The following is a 26961-nucleotide window of genomic DNA, read 5'->3' on the forward strand; positions in this document are numbered from 1 at the left end:
GAACTAACCTTTAGTTGAAAACAATTAGAACTTGTTTCCCCGAGGTGAACGCTTGTAGGAAGGCTGAAATACCCGCATTTTAATGTACTTTTTTTCTTATGGAAGAAATGCGGTTTTTGATGAAATATTTCACTGCCTTCCAGTCTCGATTTACTAAAACTTCAGCTTCTGCATCAACGCAATGCTGACAGTCCATTTTCCCTGGAACTTGGTTTCTCACAATGAATTTCCTTAGGTGCCTTTCGACTGCAGCACATTCATCTGATGTCCAGCTTCTTTTGACTGCAGTTTGTTTGCCTAAGTATACAGGAAAAAAAAAAAAAGAATAGTTAAATCATCAGAACTGAAAGAAAACAAAAATCTGAAAGACAAACAGACAGCTATATGAGAAATGGACTTAAAAAAAAAATCAACATTAAGTAACATTGCCTCTACATGTCTACTAACTTTGTTGGGAGACCATCACAAAGAGTTAGAGGATATTAAGTAGACAGATTTCTAATAAGTTAGTTGACATGTAAGTGTAACATTAATTGTCAACATAATGTTCAAAAAGGACCATCAAAATATTACCAATGATTTTGTCATGTACTGATAAACACAGCAACATGACACAGATGGGAACATGCATGTTAAAATACAGGTGCATCTCAAATTGGAATATCCTAAAAGGTTTTTGTTTGCAACTTATTTCAAAAACTGAAACTTTAATATATTCTAGATTCATTGATTAATTACATGTAAAGTTAAACATTCCTTAAGTTTTTTTGTTTTAATTTTGAAGATTAGAACGTACAGCTCAAGTCAAAAATCCAGTATCTCAAAATATTACAATACTTGCAAAGATCAATCAACAAAAAAGGATTTGCAAAACATAAGTTCAAGTTCTTTAGAGTATGTTCATTTATGTACTCAATTCTTGCTCAGCAGCACACAAATGACAGCATCAGTGAGGTGTGGCGTGTAAGTGATCAGCCTGTGGCACTGCTGAGGCACTACTGAACCTTCAGATCGCCTGTATATTGTTGGATCCACTGTTTCTCATCTTTCTCTTGAAAATAGCCAACAGATTCTCAATGGGGTTCCGGTCAGGCATGTTGGCTGGCCAATAAAGCACGGTAATATCATGGTCAGCAAAACAACTTGGAAGTGGTTTTGGCACTGTGGGCAGGTGCTAAAGTCCTGCTGGAAAAGGAAAGCAGCATCTTCATAAAGCTTGTCAGCAGATGAAAGCATAAAATGCTCCAAAATCTCTTGGTAGACGCTACATTGACTTTGCACTTGATACTGTAAAACACAGTGGACCAACACCAGCAGACGTCAAGGCACCCCATGGTATTACTGACTTCAGAATCTTCTCAATGGACTTCTGTGCCTCTCCAGGCTTCCTCCAGACTCTGGGATCATGATTTCAACATGAAATGCAAAAATTACTTTTATCTGAAAAGAGGACTTTGGACCACTGAGCAACATTCCAGTTAATTTTCTTCTAAGCTCAGGTAATATGCTTCTGATGTTGTTTCTGTTTCAGAAGTGGCTTGGTAGTGCTTTTCCTGAAGATGTCTGAGTGTGGAGACTCTTGATGTGCTAACTCCGGCTTCAGCCCACTCCTACTGAAGCTCTCCTAAGTGTTTGAATCGGCTTTGTTTGACAGTATTCTCAAGCTAACAGTCATGCCTGCTGCTTGTGCACCTTTGCCTACTCAATTTCTTTCTTCCAGTCAACTTTGCATTTAATATGCTTTGATAAAGCACTCTCTAAACAGCCACCCCATTTAGTAATGACCTTCTGTAACTTACCCTCTGTGTGGAGGGTGTCAATGGGTGTCTCCTGGACCAATGCCAAGTCAGCAGTCTTCTCCATTAGTGTGGTTTCAAAGAACAAGAGATACCGGGAATTTATACTGTAGGTATGGTCATTTAATGAAACTCAAATGTAAATTTTCCAACATTTTGAGACGCTGAATTTGACTTTCATGAGTTGTACGCTCTAATTATCAAAATAGAAAAATCGTTTTACTTTACATGTAATGAATCCAGAACATATGAAAGATTTTTTTTTAAGTTACAATAAAAAAAAGTGAAAAAAAAAAAAACCCAACTACGATGATATTCAAATTTTTTGGGATGCACCTGTATATACAGATGAACATATTTGGTGCAGGTTCTTTTGTATTGTACGTTTTACAAATCAGGAATGCCGTTTAAGGGGAGTGCGGAACTGCAATAAAAATAAAAAAAACAATACAAAAAAAAAAACTGACCTTTTTTTTTACCCATTGAGTTAAAGGAGAACTCCGGTGTGATTTTGACCTAAAGTGTATTGAATCATGATACCGAGTGTAAACGTACCTTGCATATCTCATCTCGTCTTGTCCACTGCTGTCCGAAATCTGGGGTCAGTTAGCCGATGCTCACAACAGCTTGTCAATGATATTCAATCGGGCATCGAAGGAGCCATGTAAATAAATCACTGTTTTACGCCATTTACGAGGCACAAAGTAGCTCCAGACTTCATTGGTAGACTTCCAAGGGCCCTGACATTTAAAACGAGACATTGAGAACTTAGAAAAAGCACCGGTAGTTTATTTACAAGTAGATTTATACAGACAGTAACGGCAAGGAGTTTAGCGGCCGCCGCCATCTTAAATGTAGTCACGATAAGTCGAGTGTCGATCACCAAGGAATTTATCAGCTTATCAACGTACCAGGTTGTAGTTTCCTTGGTGCTCGACACTCGACTTATCGTGACTACATTTAAGATGGCGGCGGCAGCTAAACTTCTTGCGGTTACTGTCTGTATAAATCTACTTGTAAATAAACTACCGGTGCTTTTTCTAAGTTCTCAATTTCTCGTTTTAAATGTCAGGGCCCTTGGAAGTCTACCAATGAAGTCTGGAGCTACTTTGTGCCTCGTAAATGGCGTAAAACAGTGATTTATTTACATGGCTCCTTCGATGCCCGATTGAATATCATTGACAAGCTGTTGTGAGCATCGGCTAACTGACCCCAGATTTCGGACAGCAGTGGACAAGACGAGATGAGATATGCAAGGTACGTTTACACTCGGTATCATGATTCAATACACTTTAGGTCAAAATCACACCGGAGTTCTCCTTTAACATTGTACAACGACACTTCCCTTTAATAAGGTGCATTATTTGACATTATTCATGGGTCTACAAAAGAACAATGCAGTGTTTGAATTGGTGGCCTTGTTCATGATCTCCCTAAAATAAAAATAAAACTACTCTGTATAGATTCTTAGAACATGCTTGACACAGACATGAGAAATATTCGTATAGAATATTTTAAGTGTGTAGTCTGAAATTTAGTCAGTCATGTCAAAAACAAATATTCTCTGATAAAATAATCCGTACGGAACCAAGGCGAGGTAGTTGCTACCGTCTGAGCTCATTATCTGCAATGTATCGTTTGAATTTGATCTATTCCTAACGACGATTCCAATAAGATAAAAATCCATTAAAAAGTTATGTCAAACATTTAGATGTCAAATGTATATTCTGTCTTTTTAATGTATTTATTCCTTTCCTTCAGAAAAACAACAACTAGAATAATATAAATGTAAAACCTTAAAATGTTAAAGACTAGTAATAAAATGGAAACAAACAAATCAATTAGCAATAGCATAAACAAAACTGATCAAATGCCAGGTACAACCCAGGCAATGGTTTTCTTTCATAAATAAAATATTGATTAGCCCTCATTTCATGAGTTCACACTTGCATATAATTAGGTGAAGTACGTAAAGCATGTTTGGCGGGCTGTCTAGGGAAGGCCTCCGAGCTCGGGAATGGCCCGAACCTAGAGTAGCCTCCCGTATAGGTTTAAAAAGAACTCGGAATGAGGAGATAAGGTGGTGGAGGGATGCTGATAAACCATCAAATGGGTAGAGGCAAGTCAACTGTATTTATATCTGATGTAGATTAACTTGAGTGCGTTCCACTTGTGTTAATTAGGCTAAGTATCTGACGCGCTCCTCCCGAACTTTGTTAATAAAACATTAACTGACTGAATATCTTTCGTAATTTTAATGATTTTCTTTTGTTCTTTGATTAACATTAACGACAGACGGCACGTTTATTAGATGGCTGTCTCTTTAACACTGAACATGCGTTTTCTTTCTCACCTGTTTACGTTCACTTAAGACTAGGGCTGTCAATCGATTAAAATTTTTTATTGCGATTAATCGCATGGTTGTCTTGTGTTAACTCGCGATTAATCGCACATTTTTATCTGTTCTAAATGTACCTTAAATTAACACTTTTTTAAGTTTTTAGTACTCTAATCAACATTGGCATGGATGCTTTAAGCAAATATGTGTTTATTATCAGTGAAACCATACTTGACTAGACTAACTTGTTTCAAATGTCATAGATGTTTTTCAAATAACTTGTTCATGTCTATTAGACACATGAAAAAAAGAACATAGAAACACCAGGTTCCCATTACTTCTCTTTCTTTGCACTGAGCAATTTACTTACACAAGCCTGTTTACATTATTTGCAGGACAGGGCAGCTCACTTCTTCTGAACATGCAAAATCTACATTTATTATTACATTTGTTTGCCTCTCAGTGCCCACATACTGTCATTTGATGCAGCCACGTTCTCAACAAAACTGTTTCCATTGTTTTGATGTAATATTTCTGTTATCAGATAACCAAAGTAATATGAAATAATAACTGAAAAAAAAATCCTGAATTATGATCATGATTCAATCACTGAAAAGAATCATTTACCGGCATCTGGACATAAGTCACTATTCCCTGCATTATTATCGTTGTTTTTAACTTCCTGTTTGAATGCCTTCAGGATCCTTTGACTTTTTAGGAGTTTGGCCTGTACTGATTGGAGAGCCTGGTCTCATGCAAATGCGCACTAGCACGACTTTCTGTATCTATTTGGCGTGCTATTAACAAGCTGAAATTAACTTTGGAGTACATATGAAATGCAATTATGCATGTGTTTGACGTGCATTTAATACGCCGTTTTCGCTCGTATGTGGCTTTACGCATCAACCACACAGCAACAATCCTAACGTAGCCCGACTCCGCTTGCATTCATTAAATATGGCAGAAGTGCCGGTGTACGCAAAATGATAAAATACAGAAGTACTTGCGTACCGGCCCACTTCAAGCACTGGAATGAACATAACATCTGTTTTAACCGAAAGCGCTGCTCCACTGCCGCTCGCTGAACAGAGCAGACGCAGATATGAAGAGAGGGAGGTGCGCGCGCATTCATTGGGAGACCTCACGCACGTTCAGCAAAACCGAAGAGAGCCTCAGAAACTAAATTGGGTTTGTCCAATTATGTGTTTGTGTATTGTTGCTAGACACTTTTCGCTAGGTTGGCAGCACTGCATCCATTTAACTATGGGCTATAGTGGGTCAAACAGAAATGCGCGCTGCGTTAATCGCGCGTTAATAAAATTAGTGCCGTTAAAATTAATTTGCGTTAACGCGCCATTAACGCGTTAATGTTGACAGCCCTACTTAAGACCAAAAAACTCTGTTTATGATGATTTACTGACATATTTCGTGCATATTGGTCAATAAATATAAAAGAAAAGTCAGTTACAGTCCAGAACAACCTTTTCTTTATGGAAATACACGGAACTGTTTGAGAACGGACACAGATCGGGAACCCGCATCAGGACCGCAGTTAAAGATCAGCTGTACCATCAATCCACTTTATTTTTCTAAGCTCACCTCTCTTTTTGGCCGACTTTGTTTGCGGTTGCAAATATACTGTGGAAGTAGGTTCCTGAATGGATGTCACACTGTCCTCAGCTTCTGGAATGAATTCATCTGAGTGCAAGAAGAAGTATTTAATGAAATAAAACATATACATTAGCTGCAAGCAACACAAGATTATGATCAATCACGCATAAGTTTCAGTCATTTAGGTACGTCCCATTAAATGTTCAGATGTTAAAGTTTGTTTACAAGTTTTTAGTTAGTCATGAGATACGTTACAAAAACAGGTGTGGCATCATGACAATGAACTTGCCAGTTTAGTCTGTGGGAGTTTAGGCAGGACTTTGATACTAAGGACTTTTGACTACTTTAGACTAGGGCTCCAAAAAAAAAAAATCACTACTGTGCAAACAGCCAAATGACGTAATCAGTCCAAGATGACAGCAGCCATATTGGGATCTTTTGGTTTTACTTTTCTATAGTGGAAGTAGAGAGGTGTCATAAATTTTTTGTGTGTGTCTATAATTTAAAGTAAAGTTATATCATCGGAACAAGCAATTTACGGTAGGAAATGTTTTAACCTCGTTACATTATGGTATTAACAGTAAAAAAATTACCAGCTTACAAAAAATAAGATAGGTTAGCACATTTTGTCAATTTTTTTTAAATGAGAGCCACGTTTTATAGAGTAACTTTTTTTTTAATGCTGAGCACTCAGGTGTTGTTTTTTGTTTTTTTTTCCCCTGGCACAGAGAGTTGAAGAATGTTCAACTTTGGGTAAAACACAACGCTAATCACTGTCAATTTGTAGTCAGCTAACAAAATCACACAGGGATCGTACTGGTGCTTGAATTCCTTGAAAATGCTTGAATTTTAAATGTAGTGTTTTCAAGGTTTGAAAAATGCTTGGATTTTGGATACAGTGCTTGAAAGTGCAGTTGCATTGGTTTCATATTAATTCGCTTTCATTCTAAACAATTATTTTTTGTTATGCTTATGCTTTAATGCCTCTGATGGAACAGAGCGAGAGATAAGACATGCCGGGAGGTTGTTGCATGACAAATACAAATTATGTTTGAAATGAGAACTCTGGGCTCACAAAAACCGCCAGTCCGACATCCCTGGGCTATTTTAGTCAACTACCAAAATGTTTGACCGGACTGCCCGACAGGCTATCATAAAGTAGAGGGCTTAACTCCTTAATTTAGTTGTATCAAATTTAAGGGCATAAAAAGTTTGTTAATTTTAATAGAATATGAAAATACTAATTTATAATTAATAATAATTTAAAGAGGTCTTACATTTGGGGATGGAAAGACTAGAATCACGATAGGGCTGGATAAAACTTCAAAAGGCAATGATGCACACTTCAAAGTCAAAACGCGGCACGGATGTCTTTATATGAATATATCTGAAGAGAACCAACTGTCCTCAGAAACGTGTCGTGGGCACTGATCTATAATGAAGAACATTATATCATCATTATATAGATCAGTAGTCTTTGCCATTTTAATTACCATCCCTGGTAAAACTGCCTTAATGCTGCTTTGTGTACAGCTATTACTAGGGAAACCGTAATATTTCACCACCTTAGCATCCAAGATGTTAGTACTTAAAGATTACATGTAAATATATTGTATACAATTATTTTAGTTTTTTTGTTTACCTGGATGTAAGCACAGTGCAGTGTTAATGCTTAAACTGCATTTACAATGTTTAAAGTGGCTGACAATAATAAATATTGTTGGTCATTATGGTGGTACTTGGAAAGCCAGCTGTCGAGTCACAGCCCTGATGAATGTAAAAGCTGGGTATGGAGCACAAGACATTGAAAAAGCTGCAAGATGAGATGCAAATGGTATATTTTAGTAGTGTCAAAATTACCAAAATAACATGTGGTTCATTTTTTCTAGATTACCACAGTAAAAATATTTAATGCAATAAAAACAGGGGCAGGGCTAGGGTTAGCCATCCCCATTTACAACTTTTGCCTCTGTCTATTTTATTTATTTTATGAGATGCAGAACGTCTTTACGAGCACATCAAACGAGAGGCGTTTCAAACACACACTAACTTCGCCTCCACGCCAGGCTCGACTCGGCCTGTATCATTTCATATCAAACTACAAAAGAAACTATGTGCATGCAATGTCATATGTCATCGGTTAAGGAATTAAGTTCCAAAAAAGGGGATTAAGCTGCCTTAAAACTGTGCATGACATAAGTTCTATATGCATCACATTAAAAACATCTATGAAATTGTAAAAACTGTCCTGAGGCTCCCCAGCATCATCTCCCTCATCTAAATCACCCCATTACACTCTCAGCTCTTCCATAGAGACTAAGTAAAAAAAAAAAACAAAAAAAAAACTAAAAGGTCATGTACAGCAGCCGTATTTAAATAACAACAGCTGTTTTGATGTGTTAATCCAAAAAAAAAAAAGACATTAACTTTTGTAGCTTTAAGGATTTCTTTAAAAATGTATTTAGAATTAGTATTTGATAACTTTATAAAATTTTTGTACATATCTGCTGAAGGGCACAGGTAGCTAAATATTTAACTTATTATAATGGGTTTATTTTAGTGGTGGGCCGTTATCGGCGTTAACGTGCTGCGTTAACGTGAAACTCTTATCGCGCGATAAAAAAAATATCGCCGTTAATCTATTCTCAAATTTGGGTTGGGAGCTGGGTCTAAACTACGCAAGCTATGATGACTTTCACCTTCACGTCCGTACGTTTAAGTCTCCTCCGCCAAAACACAGACGGGATCGCGTCGTCCTTCATTCATAAAAACCGAATCTACTATAGCGAAATGCCACGTAAATTCGTCGTTTTTTGGATTCATAAATCAAATGTTGGTCAGTCACTTAATTCAAATCCCGATATGGACTAGTGTCTGTGAAAACTGAAATGCAAAAAGACCGTTTTAATATGAATCCGATAGGTTCGTTTGCTGTGTGTTTGCATTGCGGAGACGAGCTTTTACTACACGGAGTACTCGCATACTGAAACACACGTGACGCTCCCGGTAATGTTTGGCATTTTCATCTCACATGAACAGATAAACTCAATCTCCCAAACTGCTGTGAGTGTCACTTTTACCGTTTCATTTGAGAAAACTAGCATCATATCAAACTGTATGACACAGAAACTTCACGGCAACCTGTCAAAATAAAAGTACGGTGTAACATGTAATGGGCTGGGTAGGTGTTGACGTTAAAAAAACACAATCTAATAGGTAGAAAAAATAATTTCATTGTTAGTTAGTAAAAACAAGTACATCTAATTGAACAATTTATTTTCATCAACAAATTATCATAGAACAGCTTTATGAGTTTTATGATCCATTCTCAAAGACTTTAAGTCATTATTTGGGAAACACACATATTCTGAATGCCTTCAGCAGAATTCAAATTAGCCATTTTAATCTAGATTAATTCCAAGATTTAATCTAGATTAATCTAGATTAAAAAAATTAATCTATGCCCACCCCTAGTTTATTTGAAAGTTATTTTTTTAAAGTCTAATAAATATTAAAATTGATAGCGCTCAATTATACTGTAATGTTGAATGCCTATAGTCAACGGTAAAACATTAAAGCAATAGTTCACCCAAAAATGAAAATTTGATGTTTATCTGCTTCCCCTCAGGGCATCCAAGATGTAGGTGACTTTGTTTCTTCAGCAGAACACAAATGACGATTTTTGACGAAAACCGGTGCAGTCGGTCAGCCTCATAATGGCAGTGGATGGGCACCAGACCTTTGAAAGTAAGAAAAAAACATGCACAGACAATTCCAAATTACACCCTGCGGCTCGTGACGATACATTGATGTCCTAAGACACGAAACGATCGGCTTTTGTGAGAAACTGAACAATATTTATATCCTTTTTTACCTTTGATGCACAGCCACGTCCATCTGTCGTGACCACGAGATTGTCATCCGGCTTGTTACATGTGAACGCGCTCTGGTGTAGAATACGCAAAAAGGGGAAATCAGCGATAAAAAACAATTCCGGATCAGTTCATGCAAGCAAACGTAATCTTTTACCTTTAAATCGGTTTGAACAATCAGCATATAGAAAGTAATTACCATTTTGAATAGCCGCGATACCCAAAATCTCTGTGCACTGTGTAAACAATGAGTGATAAATACACGCGACAGATGGCTTCCGGCGTTTGCGTATTCTACACCAGAGCGCTATACGAGTAACGAGCCGGATGATGAACTCGTGCTCATGACAGATGGACGTGGCTGTGCATCAAAGGTAAAAAAAAATTATATAAATACTGTTAAGTTTCTCACAAAAACCGATTGTTTCGTGTCTTAGGACATCAATGTATCAACACGAGCCGCAGGGTGTAATGTGGATTTGTCTGTGCATGTTTTTTGTTACTTTCAAAGGTTTGGTGCCATCCACTGCCATTAAATCACTAACAGACTGCACCGGTTTGAGTTAAAAATCTTTGTTTGTGTTCTGCTGAGGAAACAAAGTCACCTACATCTTGGATACCCTGAGGGGAAGCAGATAAACATCAAATTTTCATTTCTGGGTGAACTATCCCTTTAAGGAGAATTTTTTATAGAGACATTAGTATTGCTAACAGTGAAAGAAGCCATTAAACAAATATTAAAAATATATTTAAATAAGATGATTCATAATAAAAAAATAAATCATACAAACATACCTTCTTCTTGAGAGCACCCATCCATGTCCAGGTCAACAGTCTCTAAAAAAAGTAATAGAATATGAATGAGTCAGAAAGCTGAAACTGTGGTCAACTTTGCAAAAGTAGTCAAAAATAATACATAAATAGCAAAACAGACGGTCTTAAATGGTCCAGTTATAGTCAATTATAACTATAAAACCTGCTCTCCCCATCAGTATGTTAAAGGAGAAGCACACTTCCAGAACAATAGACAAATACATATAAATATAATTACAAATGCTTGTACTCTTATTCAATTCGATTATACTAAACTTGATTTTGCTACTCAATTCAAATTCTATACACTTCTCTAAAAGAGAATGATTTACAGATGGACAATCCTATCCTTTAAGGAAATTTTAAATAAAAAAGGCTTAATACCAGTCACATCAAGCTGAATTTCATCCAGATTCTTCCCTTTGAACTCTCCTAGCCGTCCCTTTTCCAAAGCTAAAAGAACTTTGCTAATTTTAGCAAGCTGGAGGGTTCCTTCTGGAAGACGGTAGTGCTTTCTGTGGACCTCAATGTTGTGGCCAAGGAAATCTGCCAACTGGTCGAGTTCTGTTGTTTTCAGGTTGAGAACGGTCGACAGAGTAGCAATGTGTTTCCTTAGTTTTGTCGAAGTTAGCGCTTTTGGATGTTTGATGTCATCACATTCGTTCACAAACTGCCTAATGCAATCAGAACCCCTCAAATAATGGACAGAGTGCGGCAATGCAAACAAGTAGCAGTTTTCTTTCAGCACTCCACATTCTTCTCGCTTCTCAGTCAAAGCATCAAGGGATTCCCTCATGACTGGAGTAAGGAGAACAGGGACTTTCCTTCCTCGCTTTCCTACTATGGCAATCCGGACAAAATGTTTGCAAAGCTTCTGCTCGAGCGCTGTAAGGGCCAGGTTAACATCTTGGTGAGTTTCTGATGTGTCCTTTGACAGGTACACAGACAAGGGCATTCGGGATACCTCTCCTGCTCTACGGCGGTTGAAGAGAATAACTTGTGCCAAGGTCACTTTAGCAAGGTCCTTCCAGTTTAAGGGAGAAGGATTTTCTCGCAGGGCATCAAGTTGTGTCTGCTGTTTCTCAGACAAATGGGAATGAAGTTTTTGGACATCTTGTGTGAACGGTAGAATTTGAGGAGAATTCCACTTGGTCTGATTAAGCTGAGTTAATGCTTGGCTCGCAATGTCAAATTTCCAACTCTCTTGATATAGCAGTGCAAATTCTTCAGCGTCTTTGGCTGTCTGTTGATCTTTCGTCTTTAATCCTTCAGATTTGATAAACATGGCCAATGCATGTAAGCCATGCCCAACTTTGCGAGCAAGCGATGGACGTTGATATTTTCCAGTTTTGTCACTGAATCCAGCGAGGCATCTTGCAGCCCTAACAACATGACTGTATTTTTCAGGTTTTATGAGTTCTTTGATGGACTTCACGTGTGTCATCTTTTTAGCTTCCAGTACCAGCCTGGCAAGCTCTCTCAGTTTTTGTCGAATATATTGGTGTTGGCTAATTACATTTTCATTCTTGTTGAACAGTCTGAATCCATATTCAAGAATGCAGCGGTCTTCCTTAATTGCAACGGCGACCTCATCCTGATTCATTTCATTTAAGAACTTCCAGTATGTGTCGCTAAGTCCAGTTGGAGCAGGTTCAGCAAACGCACACAGCGCTTGAACTCTTGTTTTACCTCGCTTGGAAGACTTGCCCTGAGGCTTGAAATTGCAGACTTGAAAATGTCGCCACATGACTCTTTTTCTGAAGAGCCCAAAGCAGTAAACACAGTGCATAAATTCTTGTCCTTCAGTTTTTTTTTTGGGTTGCTTCCACGGGATGAGTTTGCCTTGCCGGCTCTCCAAAACTTCAACATTATGTTCAAAGTTCCCCTTGTTTCGTATATAATCTAATTGCAGCCTCCTTTCTTTTGAGTTCTTTGGCAAACTCAATGCCTTCGCAACCTCGACCACATCACTGTGTCTACGCGACAAGTGCCTTGACATTTTTTGAACTACTTGGCCACAATACAAGCAATGATGTTTCTTGTTATATCTTCTAGAACCATCCTCCTTTTTCAAAACTGGATTAACATAGACGGATGGCTCTTCTTCAAGCGGAACTGAAATGCTCATCTCTTTGTTACTATATGTTCGCGCTGTTGTTTTCTCTCTGCTTCTTTCATCTCTGCTATTGGAAAATCTGCAATCTTGCACTGAGTCTTGACTTGTTTCAAATCTTCTCTGACCTGAAGACTCACACCTGCTCTGACTGGATGACTCACTTCTGCTCTGACTTGAAGACTGAAATTGGCTCTGACTTGACTTGCTTCTGCTCTGTGTAATAGCTGACTTTTGTTTATTTTTCAGTGATAACTCCAAGCTGCAGTCACTGCTATCCCCTGTGCTTTCTTCCCTGGGATCTGGGATATACTCATCCTCGCTATCGCCACACGAGTCATCTGATTCTACAAGATGCCTTTGAATCTTTAAAAAATAAATAAAGTTAACAGGATTAGTCTCTCCAAAATGAAGGAAAAAAAAGACTCACCTACAACACAAATGACTACGGTTCATCAGAGCACAAATGAATAGTTTTGGATGTGAAGAGACAGAATGGAAATGGACAGCATTTAAGTCATTTAGGCAAGATAATAAAAGTCCATATTAGAAATATTTTAACAATGATGTGTTATTTTAACATGAGTGATCTGATGAGCTTGATACAGTGAGGAAAAACAATATTTAATCCTCTGCATGTTTGCCCACTAACAAAGAAATGATCAGTGGTATAATGTTAACGGTAGGCTAATTTGAACAGTGAGAGACAAAACAAAATTCAGAAAAAAAACTCATAAAAATTAGGACTCCACTTTTTGAAATTCATTTTTCTTATGTTATTCTGTCTCTCACTGTTAAAATCAACCAATACATTTATAGACCAACCATTTATTTGCCAGTGGGTGAACATACAAAGTCAGCAGGGAATATAATTGATTTAAATATTTTTTTCAAATAACTTTTTTCTTTATGTAATGAAAGTTTATAACGGACAAACACACAAGCGTTAAAACTGTTGGTTGCCATCAATTTCCATTCATCATGTCTCTTAACATCTAAGTTTATTTTCTTAGTTGTATTTACGAGCAATGAAATTTATGCATATATGAAAGTTATTTGAGAGTTCTTTTAATACATTAGTACGATAAACTGACTAAAACTGTCAACTGCATGACATTCATTCTTTAAGGAAGCTAGGTAAAAATTTATTACAAGTAAATTAAATAAGAAATAAACTAGTAATTAAAAATTAGACCAAGGGACTAAAAACATTGAGAACACCAACCATTAAGTGACAAAGCATGAAAAAAAAAAATCACTTACAGGACGGAGAAAGCTTCTCTTTGGTCTTTCTAGAGCCATTTCCATCTTGGGAGTGGCAATCTCATCTGTGCTGTCATCACTTGGAACAGAAAAATCTGGTACCTTGTCCATCTGCCAAAAGGGAGTTAGGTCATGCTAGGATTGTTCACATTCTATCAAAATCATTTACAACAAAAATATTTTGGTAGAAATTAACTGTCAAATAGTTGGTACCAGAGCTTAAGAGGCATACCAAAATGCTTTTTGTCATCCTCAGCTTTGAAACAACTTCGCTGTCTGATTGCGAACTGGAATCCTCATCAGTTTCATCTACTATACTTTCACTCGAGTCAAACAGAGGCTCAGAATAATCAGGAACCGCATCCATCTGCCAAAAAGAGTGATTTTAATATATGGTTATACATTTTTGCTCACACTATTAAAATCAGCCACAGGCAAATGATGTTTGAGCCATTTACATAAACTTTACACAAGAATTTTAAGTACTGCATCGGAGGAATACCTGAATGTTTCCATTCCTTGTCTTCTGTTGAACAACACCAGAGGGTGGAGAGGTAGGGTTGTCTTTATCCTCATCAGTCTCATCACTTTCTGAATAATTTACTAGGCCAAACCCTCCAGTAAACACCTGAATATAATTAAACATATGTATTAAGAGTTAACTGGAACCATATATGTATAAGCAGTGTACTAATTTAGCACAAACACTTGGGCAAGAACCTAATAACAACAACATTTATCTAGTTTGACAGAGTGAACGGCCATCTAAAGTTGAGTCAGTTTAGCTTCATTTCTATAGCGCTTTATACAATAAAAATAGTTTTGAAGCAGCTTTTCATTGATCAGCTTGAATCATGGAATTATATATTTCCTGTTGAAGTCAGTTCCTTCTCAGTTCTGTCTATTGAGAAGATAATTATTAAATTTGTTTAGTTTGTCAAATCAAATCATTTTAATTCTTCTTAAATACTGTCATTGTTTAGTGTTGAACAATTGTCAGTCAGTTGTCACTGTTCAGCTGTTTAGTTTTTGATTCAGTTCTGCCTAAAAACGGTATAAATATCAATATAACGGAAAATACTTTAAACATGATGAATAAATGAGACTTCAACATTGGGGTGTTTATGAATCTGAAAGAAAACAGAGCCAAACAGCATTCCACAGAAGCTAGAGAAAAAGTCACACAAATGCAGATCAGGGAAAAGGCAATGTATAAGTGTTTTAATTTCCCACTGAGAACAACTGGAATAGAAAGTGGAAGCTACAGTACACCATCCAAGTACTAAAGAAGTTCAATGTTAAATCAGATAAGCCACAAAAATGCCAACAATTACAATTAAATAGCTAAATGTTCTTTCCTAGAGCTAACAGCTAGTGTCACAGCAACATTTAATATCGTGCAATGGATTACATCTAAAATACTCAACCTGAACATGTAGCAGCTTGTAAAGTGTTGAATTCTACCTGCAATAAGTTCAGTTTAAATAATGACAGGTGCTGTTCCAATTAATTAAAATCACTTTGAATGAGATCCATACGTGAGGGCCCCATAAGGCCAAGACTAGAAATGTGTGTGTGTGTATAAGGACCCCATAAGGCCAAGACTAGAAATGTGTGTGTGTGTATAAGGACCCCATAAGGCCAAGACTAGAAATGTGTGTGTATAAGGACCCCATAAGGCCAAGACTAGAAATGTGTGTGTGTGAACTTAACTGTAAAATCATTACTTTGGGTTGAGGGCCCCATAAGGCCAAGACTAGAAATTTGTGTGTATAAGGACCCCATAAGGTCAAGACTAGAAATGTGTGTGTGACGCTTAACCTGACAGAAACCTTTCTAGTTTTACTGTCCTGCTGCACACTAACTGTTTCCTCAATCAGAACTCTAACATATCACCCAATGATGATAAACATAGTGTGAACCTGTTTCTTTAATAGAAACTATGAAATCTAAGAGCTCAATAGTTTGAGATGATTGTCTACATTACTCTTTTACCTGTGTGATTTCATCATCCATTTTGGGGTCATCATCGGATGGGTGATCTGTTGGGGACGAGTCGGTCTGTAGAGCAGAAGACTGCTTCTTTGGACCCTGCAAATCAGACAAAAACAGAACAAGAACCTGTGAAGAACTGACAAGTGTAATGTATTCAGGCATTTACAAGAGACACATGTTATCTCATAGTCTCTCAACTAGCATATAGTTGAAATCTAAACCCATTTACAGATCCTTCCTAGAGCTAACAGCTAGTGTCACAGCATCATTTAATATCGTGCAATGGATTACATCTAAAATACTCAACCTGAACATGTAGCAGCTTGTAAAGTGTTGAATTCTACCTGCAATAAGTTCAGTTTAAATAATGACAGGTGCTGTTCCAATTAATTAAAATCACTTTGAATGAGATCCATACGTGAGGGCCCCATAAGGCCAAGACTAGAAATGTGTGTGTGTATAAGGACCCCATAAGGCCAAGACTAGAAATGTGTGTGTGTGTGTATAAGGACCCCATAAGGCCAAGACTAGAAATGCGTGTGTGACGCTTAACCTGACAGAAACCTTTCTAGTTTTACTGTCCTGCTGCACACTAACTGTTTCCTCAATCAGAACTCTAACATATCACCCAATGATGATAAACATAGTGTGAACCTGTTTCTTTAATAGAAACTATGAAATCTAAGAGCTCAATAGTTTGAGATGATTGTCTACATTACTCTTTTACCTGTGTGATTTCATCATCCATTTTGGGGTCATCATTGGATGGGTGATCTGTTGGGGACGAGTCGGTCTGTAGAGCAGAAGACTGCTTCTTTGGACCCTGCAAATCAGACAAAAACAGAACAAGAACCTGTGAAGAACTGACAAGTGTAGTGTATTCAGGCATTTACAAGAGACACATGTTATCTCATGTAAAAACAGTCTCTCAACTAGCATATAGTTGAAATCTAAACCCATTTACAGATCCTTCCTAGAGCTAACAGCTAGTGTCACAGCATCATTTAATATCGTGCAATGGATTACATCTAAAATACTCAACCTGAACATGTAGCAGCTTGTAAAGTGTTGAATTCTACCTGCAATAAGTTCAGTTTAAATAATGACAGGTGCTGTTCCAATTAATTAAAATCACTTTGAATGAGATCCATACGTGAGGGCCCCATAAGGCCAAGACTAGAAATTTGTGTGTATAAGGACCCCATAAGGCCAAGACTAGAAATGTGTGTGTGTGTATAAGGACCCCATAAGGTCAAGACTAGAAATGTGTGTGTGTGAACTTAACTGTAAAATCATTACTTTGGGTTGAGGGCCTCATAAGGCCAAGACTAGAAATGTGTGTGTGACGCTTAACCTGACAGAAACCTTTCTAGTTTTACTGTCCTGCTGCACACTAACTGTTTCCTCAATCAGAACTCTAACATATCACCCAATGATGAAAAACATAGTGTGAACCTGTTTCTTTAATAGAAACTATGAAATCTAAGAGCTCAATAGTTTGAGATGATTGTCTACATTACTCTTTTACCTGTGTGATTTCATCATCCATTTTGGGGTCATCATTGGATGGGTGATCTGTTGGGGACGAGTCGGTCTGTAGAGCAGAAGACTGCTTCTTTGGACCCTGCAAATCAGACAAAAACAGAACAAGAACCTGTGAAGAACTGACAAGTGTAATGTATTCAGGCATTTACAAGAGACACATGTTATCTCATAGTCTCTCAACTAGCATATAGTTGAAATCTAAACCCATTTACAGATCCTTCCTAGAGCTAACAGCTAGTGTCACAGCAACATTTAATATCGTGCAATGGATTACATCTAAAATACTCAACCTGAACATGTAGCAGCTTGTAAAGTGTTGAATTCTACCTGCAATAAGTTCAGTTTAAATAATGACAGGTGCTGTTCCAATTAATTAAAATCACTTTGAATGAGATCCATACGTGAGGGCCCCATAAGGCCAAGACTAGAAATGTGTGTGTGTATAAGGACCCCATAAGGCCAAGACTAGAAATGTGTGTGTGTGTATAAGGACCCCATAAGGTCAAGACTAGAAATGCGTGTGTGACGCTTAACCTGACAGAAACCTTTCTAGTTTTACTGTCCTGCTGCACACTAACTGTTTCCTCAATCAGAACTCTAACATATCACCCAATGATGATAAACATAGTGTGAACCTGTTTCTTTAATAGAAACTATGAAATCTAAGAGCTCAATAGTTTGAGATGATTGTCTACATTACTCTTTTACCTGTGTGATTTCATCATCCATTTTGGGGTCATCATCGGATGGGTGATCTGTTGGGGACGAGTCGGTCTGTAGAGCAGAAGACTGCTTCTTTGGACCCTGCAAATCAGACAAAAAAAAAGTAAATTTCTGTGTGTGTGTGTATATATATATATATATATATATATATATATATATACACACACACACCCAAAAAAGTAGTTGTGTTAGTCTAACTCACCTTGTTACGCCATGGCCATTGTGCATCACCATAGTTATATTCAATTTCACTTCCGATTTCAATTCTTTTCATGGCAAATAGACACAAATGGGGCCTGTTATTTACTATGATTTTTTTCATAGAGCAGTTGGGAGATTTGTGATTGTCATTGCATAGTCTTCCCAGAGAGCCATCTTCTTTGGATGCATCAATACTAAAAGGTATAAAAAAAACTTTGTAAGTTCATTTAAAGAAAAACCCTTTAAATATTTAAATATCATGTGCACAAATGGTCAGATTACACGAAAGAGACATTTAAATTACACATCAACTGTAACTGTAAGACATACAAAGCAGAAAGTCCTAATCAACAAAAGTGCTTATCATCAGCCTAAAATGTTAAAGTCGCCCTGTAGTGAAACTCAAGTTTTGAATGTTGATAATGTACAGCATATTGCTCCAAATACCATTGCGGAGTATATTAACTTAAAACTGCCGAGGACCACAGAACAGACAGAAAAACATTAAAATCACCCATAGAATTGAGTACACAGGGGCTGTATTATCGGAATTAACTGCTGATTATGCTTTTGCTCATTAACTATTCAGAAGTGTGTTGCATGGCATACATGTTTCCCAGATGTCTCAAAACATGCATCTGTACATACTTACCACCAGTGACGTTGCTGCCACTCAAAATCAAATAGAAATGTACTCTGTAACTCTGTGTAGTGTCTCGCCTGGAATTCCTCTGCAGCAACGAGTTCCCCCTTGTATTCCAAGACAAAAGCTCCCGGTTCAACAGGCTGGTTAGCAAATACTCCTCTACCTATAAAGACATAATTAGAAAGACACTTAATTTGGGGAAAAAGTTGTTGCCTTGACACTTTTGGAGGTGAAACTAGGGATTCAGAGTATTAACCGAATGTAAACAAATAGGAAAGAAAGAAAGAAAGAAAGAAAGAAAGAAAGAAAACTCTACTAATTTACCATTTCCAACTACAATGGTATACATTATTATGTAAGTGTATGCAAATGAGAGGTACTGATAAATTCACATCAACATACCTTTGTTTCTATCTATATATCTTTCCACAAACTCTGGTTTGTCACATGAAGACAAAATATAGGTCCTTGCTTCGTCAGCAGGCCGTATCCTCTTTCTTCTTTTGGACATTATAGCTTTTTATAAAATAAAATACAGACACATCCACAAAGAAAAAGTATGAATTTAGCATGAGAGACAAAAAACAAGCAAATTCAAGTCATTAATATTCAAGTGGAGCTGTCACTGGCATTAATGTATCAACTAACATAATCAACAATACATATATTAAAGCATTAATTAATCTTAACTAATGTTAATTATATTAAAATACAGTCGTTCATTGTTAGGTCAAGTTAATTCACAGAACATTATTTAATGTTAACAAGCACAACTTTTGATTTTAATAATGCATTAGTAGATATTGAAATTTACATTAAGATTAATAAATGCTGTAGTAGTATTGTTCTTCTTAGTTCATGTTAACAAAAGTAACTAACTAATGAAACTTACTGTAAAGTGTTACCAAAAAATACGTAGTCAAATTATCAACTGCAATAAAACATGCTTCTTTCTTCTGCTGTCAACACCATTATTAGTCTAGAGATAAGATTAGCAAGCTAACGCTAGCGATCTGAATAAACTAGCACATCATTATTATTAACCATCAATTTCATACGTTACGAAACGGAGAAAGCATTTGAACGAAACTACATCATGTACAAAGTCAAATAACATAAACCTACCTGTTATTCACCTGAAGAGATTCTTCCGTTTACATCCACTTGAAAATGCAGAAATCCAGAAAAGTCCGTCTTTCCATGTGCTATTAACAACGAGCGATCTCAGTACAATGGTCACTTTACTTCATTAAGCACCATTCTACTGATATGAGTAGGAATTGACACAAAACTACATCAAATGTACAGTCAAATAATATAAACCTAACTTACCTGCTGCTCTCAAGAAGAGTGAAGTTCGTCTGTTCGACGTTAAACCGCATTGAACTTCCGGTTGATAACGCGCGTAACCGAATATAAACGACCCCTCCCTTTCCGTGAACTATTAGCAATTAGCCGTGTGATTAAAAAGGTTTTTCATTAAGCATCGTTCTGTTGATATGGGTAGTAATTGACACGAAACTCAAATGCAGTAAAATAATATAAACCTACCTGTTGCTCACATTAAGTATTTTTTCCCTTGGTACAGAGTTGAAACACGTTAAATTATAGATGTAAAATAAGGAATTAACACTGTCAATCACAGAAACTAAACAGCTCCTCCCTTTCCGTGAGCTAAAATAACACACACTTCCGGTAGTGTGTATCTGCGGCACTACCGCACTTTGAGATATGGGGGCGATAGAGAGCGCAAACACACATACACACAGAACCATACTTTGTCACCTTGTGGGGAAAGTGAAAAAAAGGCATGAGACACACCAGGAGAGGCTTATGAGGCTGTTTAAATGAAAATCGGTGTGGGGCCCACTATTTTGGGCCCCACAAGGCTGTTGGACCCCACACTGTTGGTGGGCTCCTTGTCACCGGGCCCAACAAAGTAAGAAATACAAGTACACACACACACACACACACACACACACACACACACACACACACACACATCTTCAGCATACCTTCAGCTCAGATACACCTAACCCTACCCAATACTTTATTTCAACTCAATAATTTTTATTGAAAACATATGCCTTTCCGATGTGATATGAAAAGGAAAAAGGAGACGATTTCGAAAACAATTTCACCAAAAAGGCGGACGCGAACTCGGGTCTCTCGCGTTAAAAAGTTACTCGTGTTATCACTTACGCCACTGAAAATGTTAATTAACAGTCGTCTTTTGTAGTATTTGTAAAGATGGCTTATTTGCACTGTGTAAAAAAAGAAAAAAAACACATTAACTAAAAGACACCAGACTACAGAAAATGGTATATACTACAGTAATTTTGTATTTTCATGTATATATAAATACACTGCAGGTGTTTTGAGCTCTTTCTATAAAACAACCAGAAAGTTAAATAAATGTATTTTCTTTCTGACATTCAGGTTACTTATTTAAAACAGATATATTAACCATTTAAGAGTTTAAATAATCTTAATCTATAATTAGTCTATTTGTTAACAGAAACTACATACATAAAAGGATCACAGTTTAAGTATTTTTATGGAATAACGCACATATTATTAACCAAGATTATTGTGGATTTTGTACTTTTGAGACACTCCCTAACTTGACATGAGCAAGTGGGGATCGTTCTGAGGACTTTTTCCACTTCAGACGCTTAAAAGAATTACATCATCGAATAATATTATGAATATTTGTTATATTATGCTTTTAAATGTGATCTGAACGAGATACAGCATGATCCATGAATATTATGCGGTTACATATAAATTAATGCTGATGTCTAACGAATGTCCAACATAAAACCAACTTTACCACACTTATTTCATTTGTCTAATAGTACTGTTGATAAATTCAGGAGCATTTGTATTGGATAAAAAGCCAATGAACACAACAGCGACCTCATAAATGTAGTATTGAGCACATGAATCAGAGGGAACTGAATCTTGTGTGGATGTTACAGGGACAGATGAGACAAGTATGCTTGTCTGGTGAAGAGTGATTGATGAAGCAGTGCTGCCATCAAAGGCTTTGAGTGAGTACACTACAGACATCTATTTAAACCTTAAGTGCAGTTTATTAATAATAAAAAAAAAATTTAAGCACTTTTCTGATTCTAGATTTCTGTGCCTTTGTTGCAGGTATTTTGCGGTGGAGCAGGACCTGAAAGGAAAGGTGACAGCAGCATTTGTGGGGAAAAAAGTTAAATCTGTAACTTAATATAAAGTTAGCTAGTTTTGTTACTTCTAATACAGAGATCTAATGAAATTGTGCTGTTAAAATGACAACTTTTGTATTGTATTTGTGCATTTGTGCTTTGTGTGATCTGAAATGTCTGCTGCAGACTGGTGTGTGCATCGAGAAAAGAGAAATCCACAGCAGCATCCTGGAAATGGTCAAGTGCCATCGATGAGACCCTCCATCACTCCACCTGCTCTTTGTCTCATCTGGACCAGATGTTGCTGTGGTCTCTTCATCCTCAGAGACCAAAGAGCCAGCGAGAGCATCTAGATAAAGACTAAAATACCAATATGTCTGAATAAAGCTTTGTTCCATGTGTCTTTATTTATGTTCATGGTTACTTTATTATTTTACTCATATATCCATCCCAGATAGCACACATACCTTGGGCCGACGTCGTCCCGACTTACAAAATTCCATCGGCGCGATGTCGCTCCGAGATCGTTTGCTAATCGGCAAGACGTCGCCGCGATGTCGGCATTTAATCGCAAATGCTGTCCGGCCGACATTCGGCCGATGCAGCTTTAAATCCCGGCTGCTCGGCGTGGGCGCGGTTCACCGGCGTTTCTCTCATTCCTATTCTAACGTACCACCCGCGGCAGGAGCCGCTGGTTTATAATAAAACAATACACACGACACCACTCTCAATAACGGTTGCTTGTTTATTAACATTTTCAAGGTAGACATTAAACATACAAATACATTTACATTTATCAGATATATTTGTATCAAAACAGTGACATACAAATGAGAATCATTCACTCTTTCAAAGATTAACCACAGCATTTGCAGTAAAACCATAGTAAAAACTAAATCAATATTTTTACTACAATAACCGTTTAACAATGACTGTTGCATTAAAACCACAGTAAGTACAAAACTAACCATTACTACAGTATTTGCAGTAAAACCATAGCAACCACATTTATTATGATTTTAAAAAACTATGGTTACTACAGTCATGCTTACCACAGTTTTACTGTAGTATTACTACAATTCAACTATAGTAGAACCATGGCATCAAAACCTTATGAACTAAAAAAAAAAAAAAAAAAAAAACTTGTTTACTATACTTATAGTTGCTACAGTTTTGCTACTGAAAAACCATGGTTAACTGCTCTACAATTATATACACATTTCATAATACTTATCATTTATCACTTATCACTTATCAAAAAAAAAAAACTTTAATCAGCCAGAGGTGACTGAGACTTACTGGGAAAGATCTTTTAGCAACAAAGAAATGTCCATATGACAGCAGCTCAAAGATAAAGTTAATTATCTATTTTTATTGCCACATCAGAATCTAATTTATCTTCATGGCAAAAACCGATGTACAATATTACAACAAAATAAAAACCGAGCAAACAAGCAGTTAAAATGTTTTAAGTTATATGATACATATTTTAAAATCTTTTCTAATAAAACCTTACTAAAGTATCTAGTGAAGTGTTCAGTTAAACACAATCCTTTAACATTATTAAAGGGTAAGTTCAACAATTTTTAATCCACTTTGTATGTTACAAAGTTGTTAATATATATAAAAGTTGTTTATTCTTTCTCAGAGATACCCTGTTTATTTGTCAGCAAAACTCTACTGCATGACGCAAAACACAGTATTTTGTCATTTTGTTGATGCAAAAAGTGTTTTTGTCAAAACTCATCATTTCATTATGAGTCATCCTGCAGAGTGTTGCTTACAGTATAAGTAAAAAGGGATTTATAGGTACACATAACTCATTTACAGATTTACAGATATTAGAAACACTGCAATAATACAAAGCGGGTTGAAAATTGATACCCTTAAAGGCAATATAAGGATAATATTTCACAGCTTTGTATGTCCATGTACAGCTGGCATCATCTGAAGACTTGAGTGTTGCGGTCTTCTGAAGTCTTCACAAGTAAGGCTGGATCCGATCTTGAACTGGCGTAACCTCTGGTAACCTTGGGATGGACATCCAGAGAAAGAAACAGGAAAGCAAAAGGAGAAAGATTAGTATAGCAGCTGTTCATATTATTTCAGACCAAAGATGATTTATTTAAATTACATATAACTGTAGTGCAATGTTATATGAATGCTTAGCTAAAAATGTGTATTTTAAATTAATTTAAACAAAAAGATTGTACCTGACCCATGGACATAATCAGAAAGACTGTTTTAAAGTTAAAGAATTAAATACAAAAATGTTGCAACTTATACTTTAGTGGATTTTGGTATATCCTCACTATTATCAATTTATTATTATCAGAGTTTTGTAACCTCATTACAGGCCAAGTATTAATGCCTGTATTTGTGCTTATTGTGATCTGGTTTAATCACAATAAGGATTTTTGTAGAAGCAAAGGTAAAAATATTATTTGCCCTCAGTATTCAGGGAACAGACACAGTCTCTACAGAATGGACTACATATGCCACAGTATCATTTTAAGGGTTAGTTCACCCAAAAATGAGAATTCTGTCATTAATTCCTCACTCTCATGTCATTCTAAAACTGTTAGACCTTTGTTCATCTTCAAATCACAAATTAGGATGTTTTGGATGAAATATGAGAGCTTTCTGACCCTGCATAGACAGCAAGGGCCCTACCACGGTCAAGACACAGAAGGGTAGTAAAAGCATTATTAAAATAGTCCATGTGACGTCAGCGATTCAACCTTCATTTTATGATGCTACAAGAATACAAATTTAGTTTCCTTTGTGCACAAAATTACTCTCATAGTTTCATAAAATTACAGTTAAACCACAGATGTCACATGGACAATTTTAACAATGTCATTACTACCCTTCTCTGTCTTGACTGTGGTGGTTACCCTCACTGTCTATGCAGGGTCAGAAAGCTCTTGGATTTTATCAAAAATATTTTAATTTGTGTTCAGAAGATGAACGGAGAGGTCTTACGGGTTTGGAACAACATGGGCATGAGTAATTAATGACAGAATTTTCATTTTTAGGTGAACTAGCCCTGTAAGTGGGAGGTACATTATAACTGTAATGTGCACTACCTTTCAAAAGTTTACGTCTTTGAAATAAGTCGCTTCTGCTCACCAAGGCTGCATTTATTTGATCAAAAATGAAGTAAAAACAATAATATTGTAAAATATTATTACAATTTAAAGGGATGGTTCGGAGTAGAATTGACTTCATTGCTATGCACTCCGAAGCCCATCTAAATACCCCATCCGGAGTTTTTTTTACCTTAGTCGAACATTTATGGAGATATTAGAGTTTTTCGAATTGCTTGTTACAGGAGTGAATGGTACATGTGATGTATCTCGTAAATTGCACCACTAAACGTGCAAGTAATCTTACCAAACTTGTACAGTGGTGTAAATAGGTTATGTACTCACAAAACGCTGCATCGGAACATTTGTAAGTCCACCATGAGTGTTTTAAAAACACGTTTTACCCGAGAACTACTAGTCTCAGAAACTACAAGTCGACGTCACTTCCCTGGTTTGAAAAAAGCTCATTTAAGTCCTCCTACTACATCTGTGTGCATGTCAACTTGTAGGAGGACTTTTACGTGCTTTTTTCAAACCAGGGAAGTGACGTCGACGTGTCGCCATTTGTAGTTTCTGAGACTAGTAGGGATCGGCTAAAACGTGTTTTTAAAACACTCATGGTGGACTTACAAATGTTCCGATGCAGCGTTTTGTGAGTACATAACCTATTTACACTACTGTACAAGTTTGGTAAGATTACTTGCACGTTTAGTGGTGCAATTTACGAGATACATCACATGTACCATTCACTCCTGTAACAAGCAATTCGAAAAACTCTAATATCTCCATAAATGTTTGACTAAGGTAAAAAAAAAAACTTCGGATGGGGTATTTAGATGGGCTTCGGAGTGCATAGCAATGAAGTCAATTCTACTCCGAACCATCCCTTTAACAACAGATTTTTGTGAATATATTGTGAAATTAAATTTCTTTTTATCAAAGCTGCATTTTCAGCATCATTACTCCAGTCTTCAGTGTGACATGATCCTTCAGAAATCATTCTAATATGCTGATTTGCTGCTCAAAAAATATTTTTAATTTCTAATTATCAATGTCTTATCATTATCAGTTATCAAAAGTTAAAGGAAACATTTATGTTTCAAACAAATGCTGTAAATTAAAAAAGAAACTTTTTTTATTCATCAAAATATCCTCCTGCATTAAGTCAAACACATGATTAATGATTTCTGAATGATCATGTGACCCTAAAGACTGGAGTAAAGATACTGAAAATGTAGCTTTGCATCACATAAATAAATTACTTCTCTAACTATATTAAAATAGAAAACAATCATTTTAAATTGTATTAATTTCACAATATTACTGTTTAACTGTATTATTTATCAAATACACACAATTGTGGTGGGCAGAAGAGACTTTACCATACCAAAACTTACAAAACAGTAGTGTATGTTTGATATTTTACTTACTAGACAATGGTTTACAGCACTTTGGAGAAGAAGGTTCACTCTGAGTCTGCTGATGTGCCACAGGCCATCATCATGGAAGAATCTAGGAACAAAACATTTGTCACAGAGACCACAATATTTAGTATGCAGTTGGTGGTTTATTAGAAGGAAACAAGTTAAAGTACAGGTAAAATGCGAAAAAAAAAATGTTTTTAGTTTTAAGTAGAGTTACATTTGGCTGTGAAAAGCTTCTTAAAATTACTATAATAATTAAATATTTAATTTTGTCAAAGACATTAACAGACACATGGTTATATAGGATAAATATATTGTGAAAAATGCTTAAAGCAGGGCTGCCAACTCTCACGCAT

At 36.5% G+C, this 26961-nt stretch overlaps 2 protein-coding genes and 1 pseudogene across 2 annotated transcripts in view; 1 reads left to right on the plus strand and 2 right to left on the minus strand.

Annotated features, from left to right (window-relative positions):
• The window catches only part of LOC141333351 (uncharacterized), a 21228-nt gene extending 320 nt beyond the window's left edge, over positions 1–20908 (minus strand). Inside the window, exons 1-13 of the mRNA XM_073838335.1 lie at positions 20042–20908; positions 19319–19432; positions 18923–19079; positions 18272–18464; positions 17330–17425; positions 15802–15897; positions 14309–14434; positions 14039–14173; positions 13807–13917; positions 10815–12909; positions 10413–10454; positions 5734–5832; positions 1–297 (exon numbers count right to left, since the gene is read on the minus strand). The exon at positions 1–297 is cut by the window's left edge and continues 320 nt beyond it. Coding sequence (XP_073694436.1) covers positions 80–297; positions 5734–5832; positions 10413–10454; positions 10815–12909; positions 13807–13917; positions 14039–14173; positions 14309–14434; positions 15802–15897; positions 17330–17425; positions 18272–18464; positions 18923–19079; positions 19319–19427 — 3477 coding nt within the window. The 5' untranslated portion in view covers positions 19428–19432; positions 20042–20908 and the 3' untranslated portion in view covers positions 1–79. The remainder of the gene's footprint in view (positions 298–5733; positions 5833–10412; positions 10455–10814; positions 12910–13806; positions 13918–14038; positions 14174–14308; positions 14435–15801; positions 15898–17329; positions 17426–18271; positions 18465–18922; positions 19080–19318; positions 19433–20041) is intronic.
• LOC141332940 (uncharacterized) overlaps positions 1–26961 on the minus strand; it is a 470295-nt pseudogene that overhangs the window by 130319 nt on the left and 313015 nt on the right.
• LOC141333350 (NACHT, LRR and PYD domains-containing protein 3-like) overlaps positions 1–26961 on the plus strand; it is a 167918-nt gene that overhangs the window by 46909 nt on the left and 94048 nt on the right. The window lies entirely within an intron of this gene.

Source organism: Garra rufa, chromosome 4 (genome assembly GCF_049309525.1).
Source record: "Garra rufa chromosome 4, GarRuf1.0, whole genome shotgun sequence".
NCBI lineage: Eukaryota > Metazoa > Chordata > Actinopteri > Cypriniformes > Cyprinidae > Garra > Garra rufa.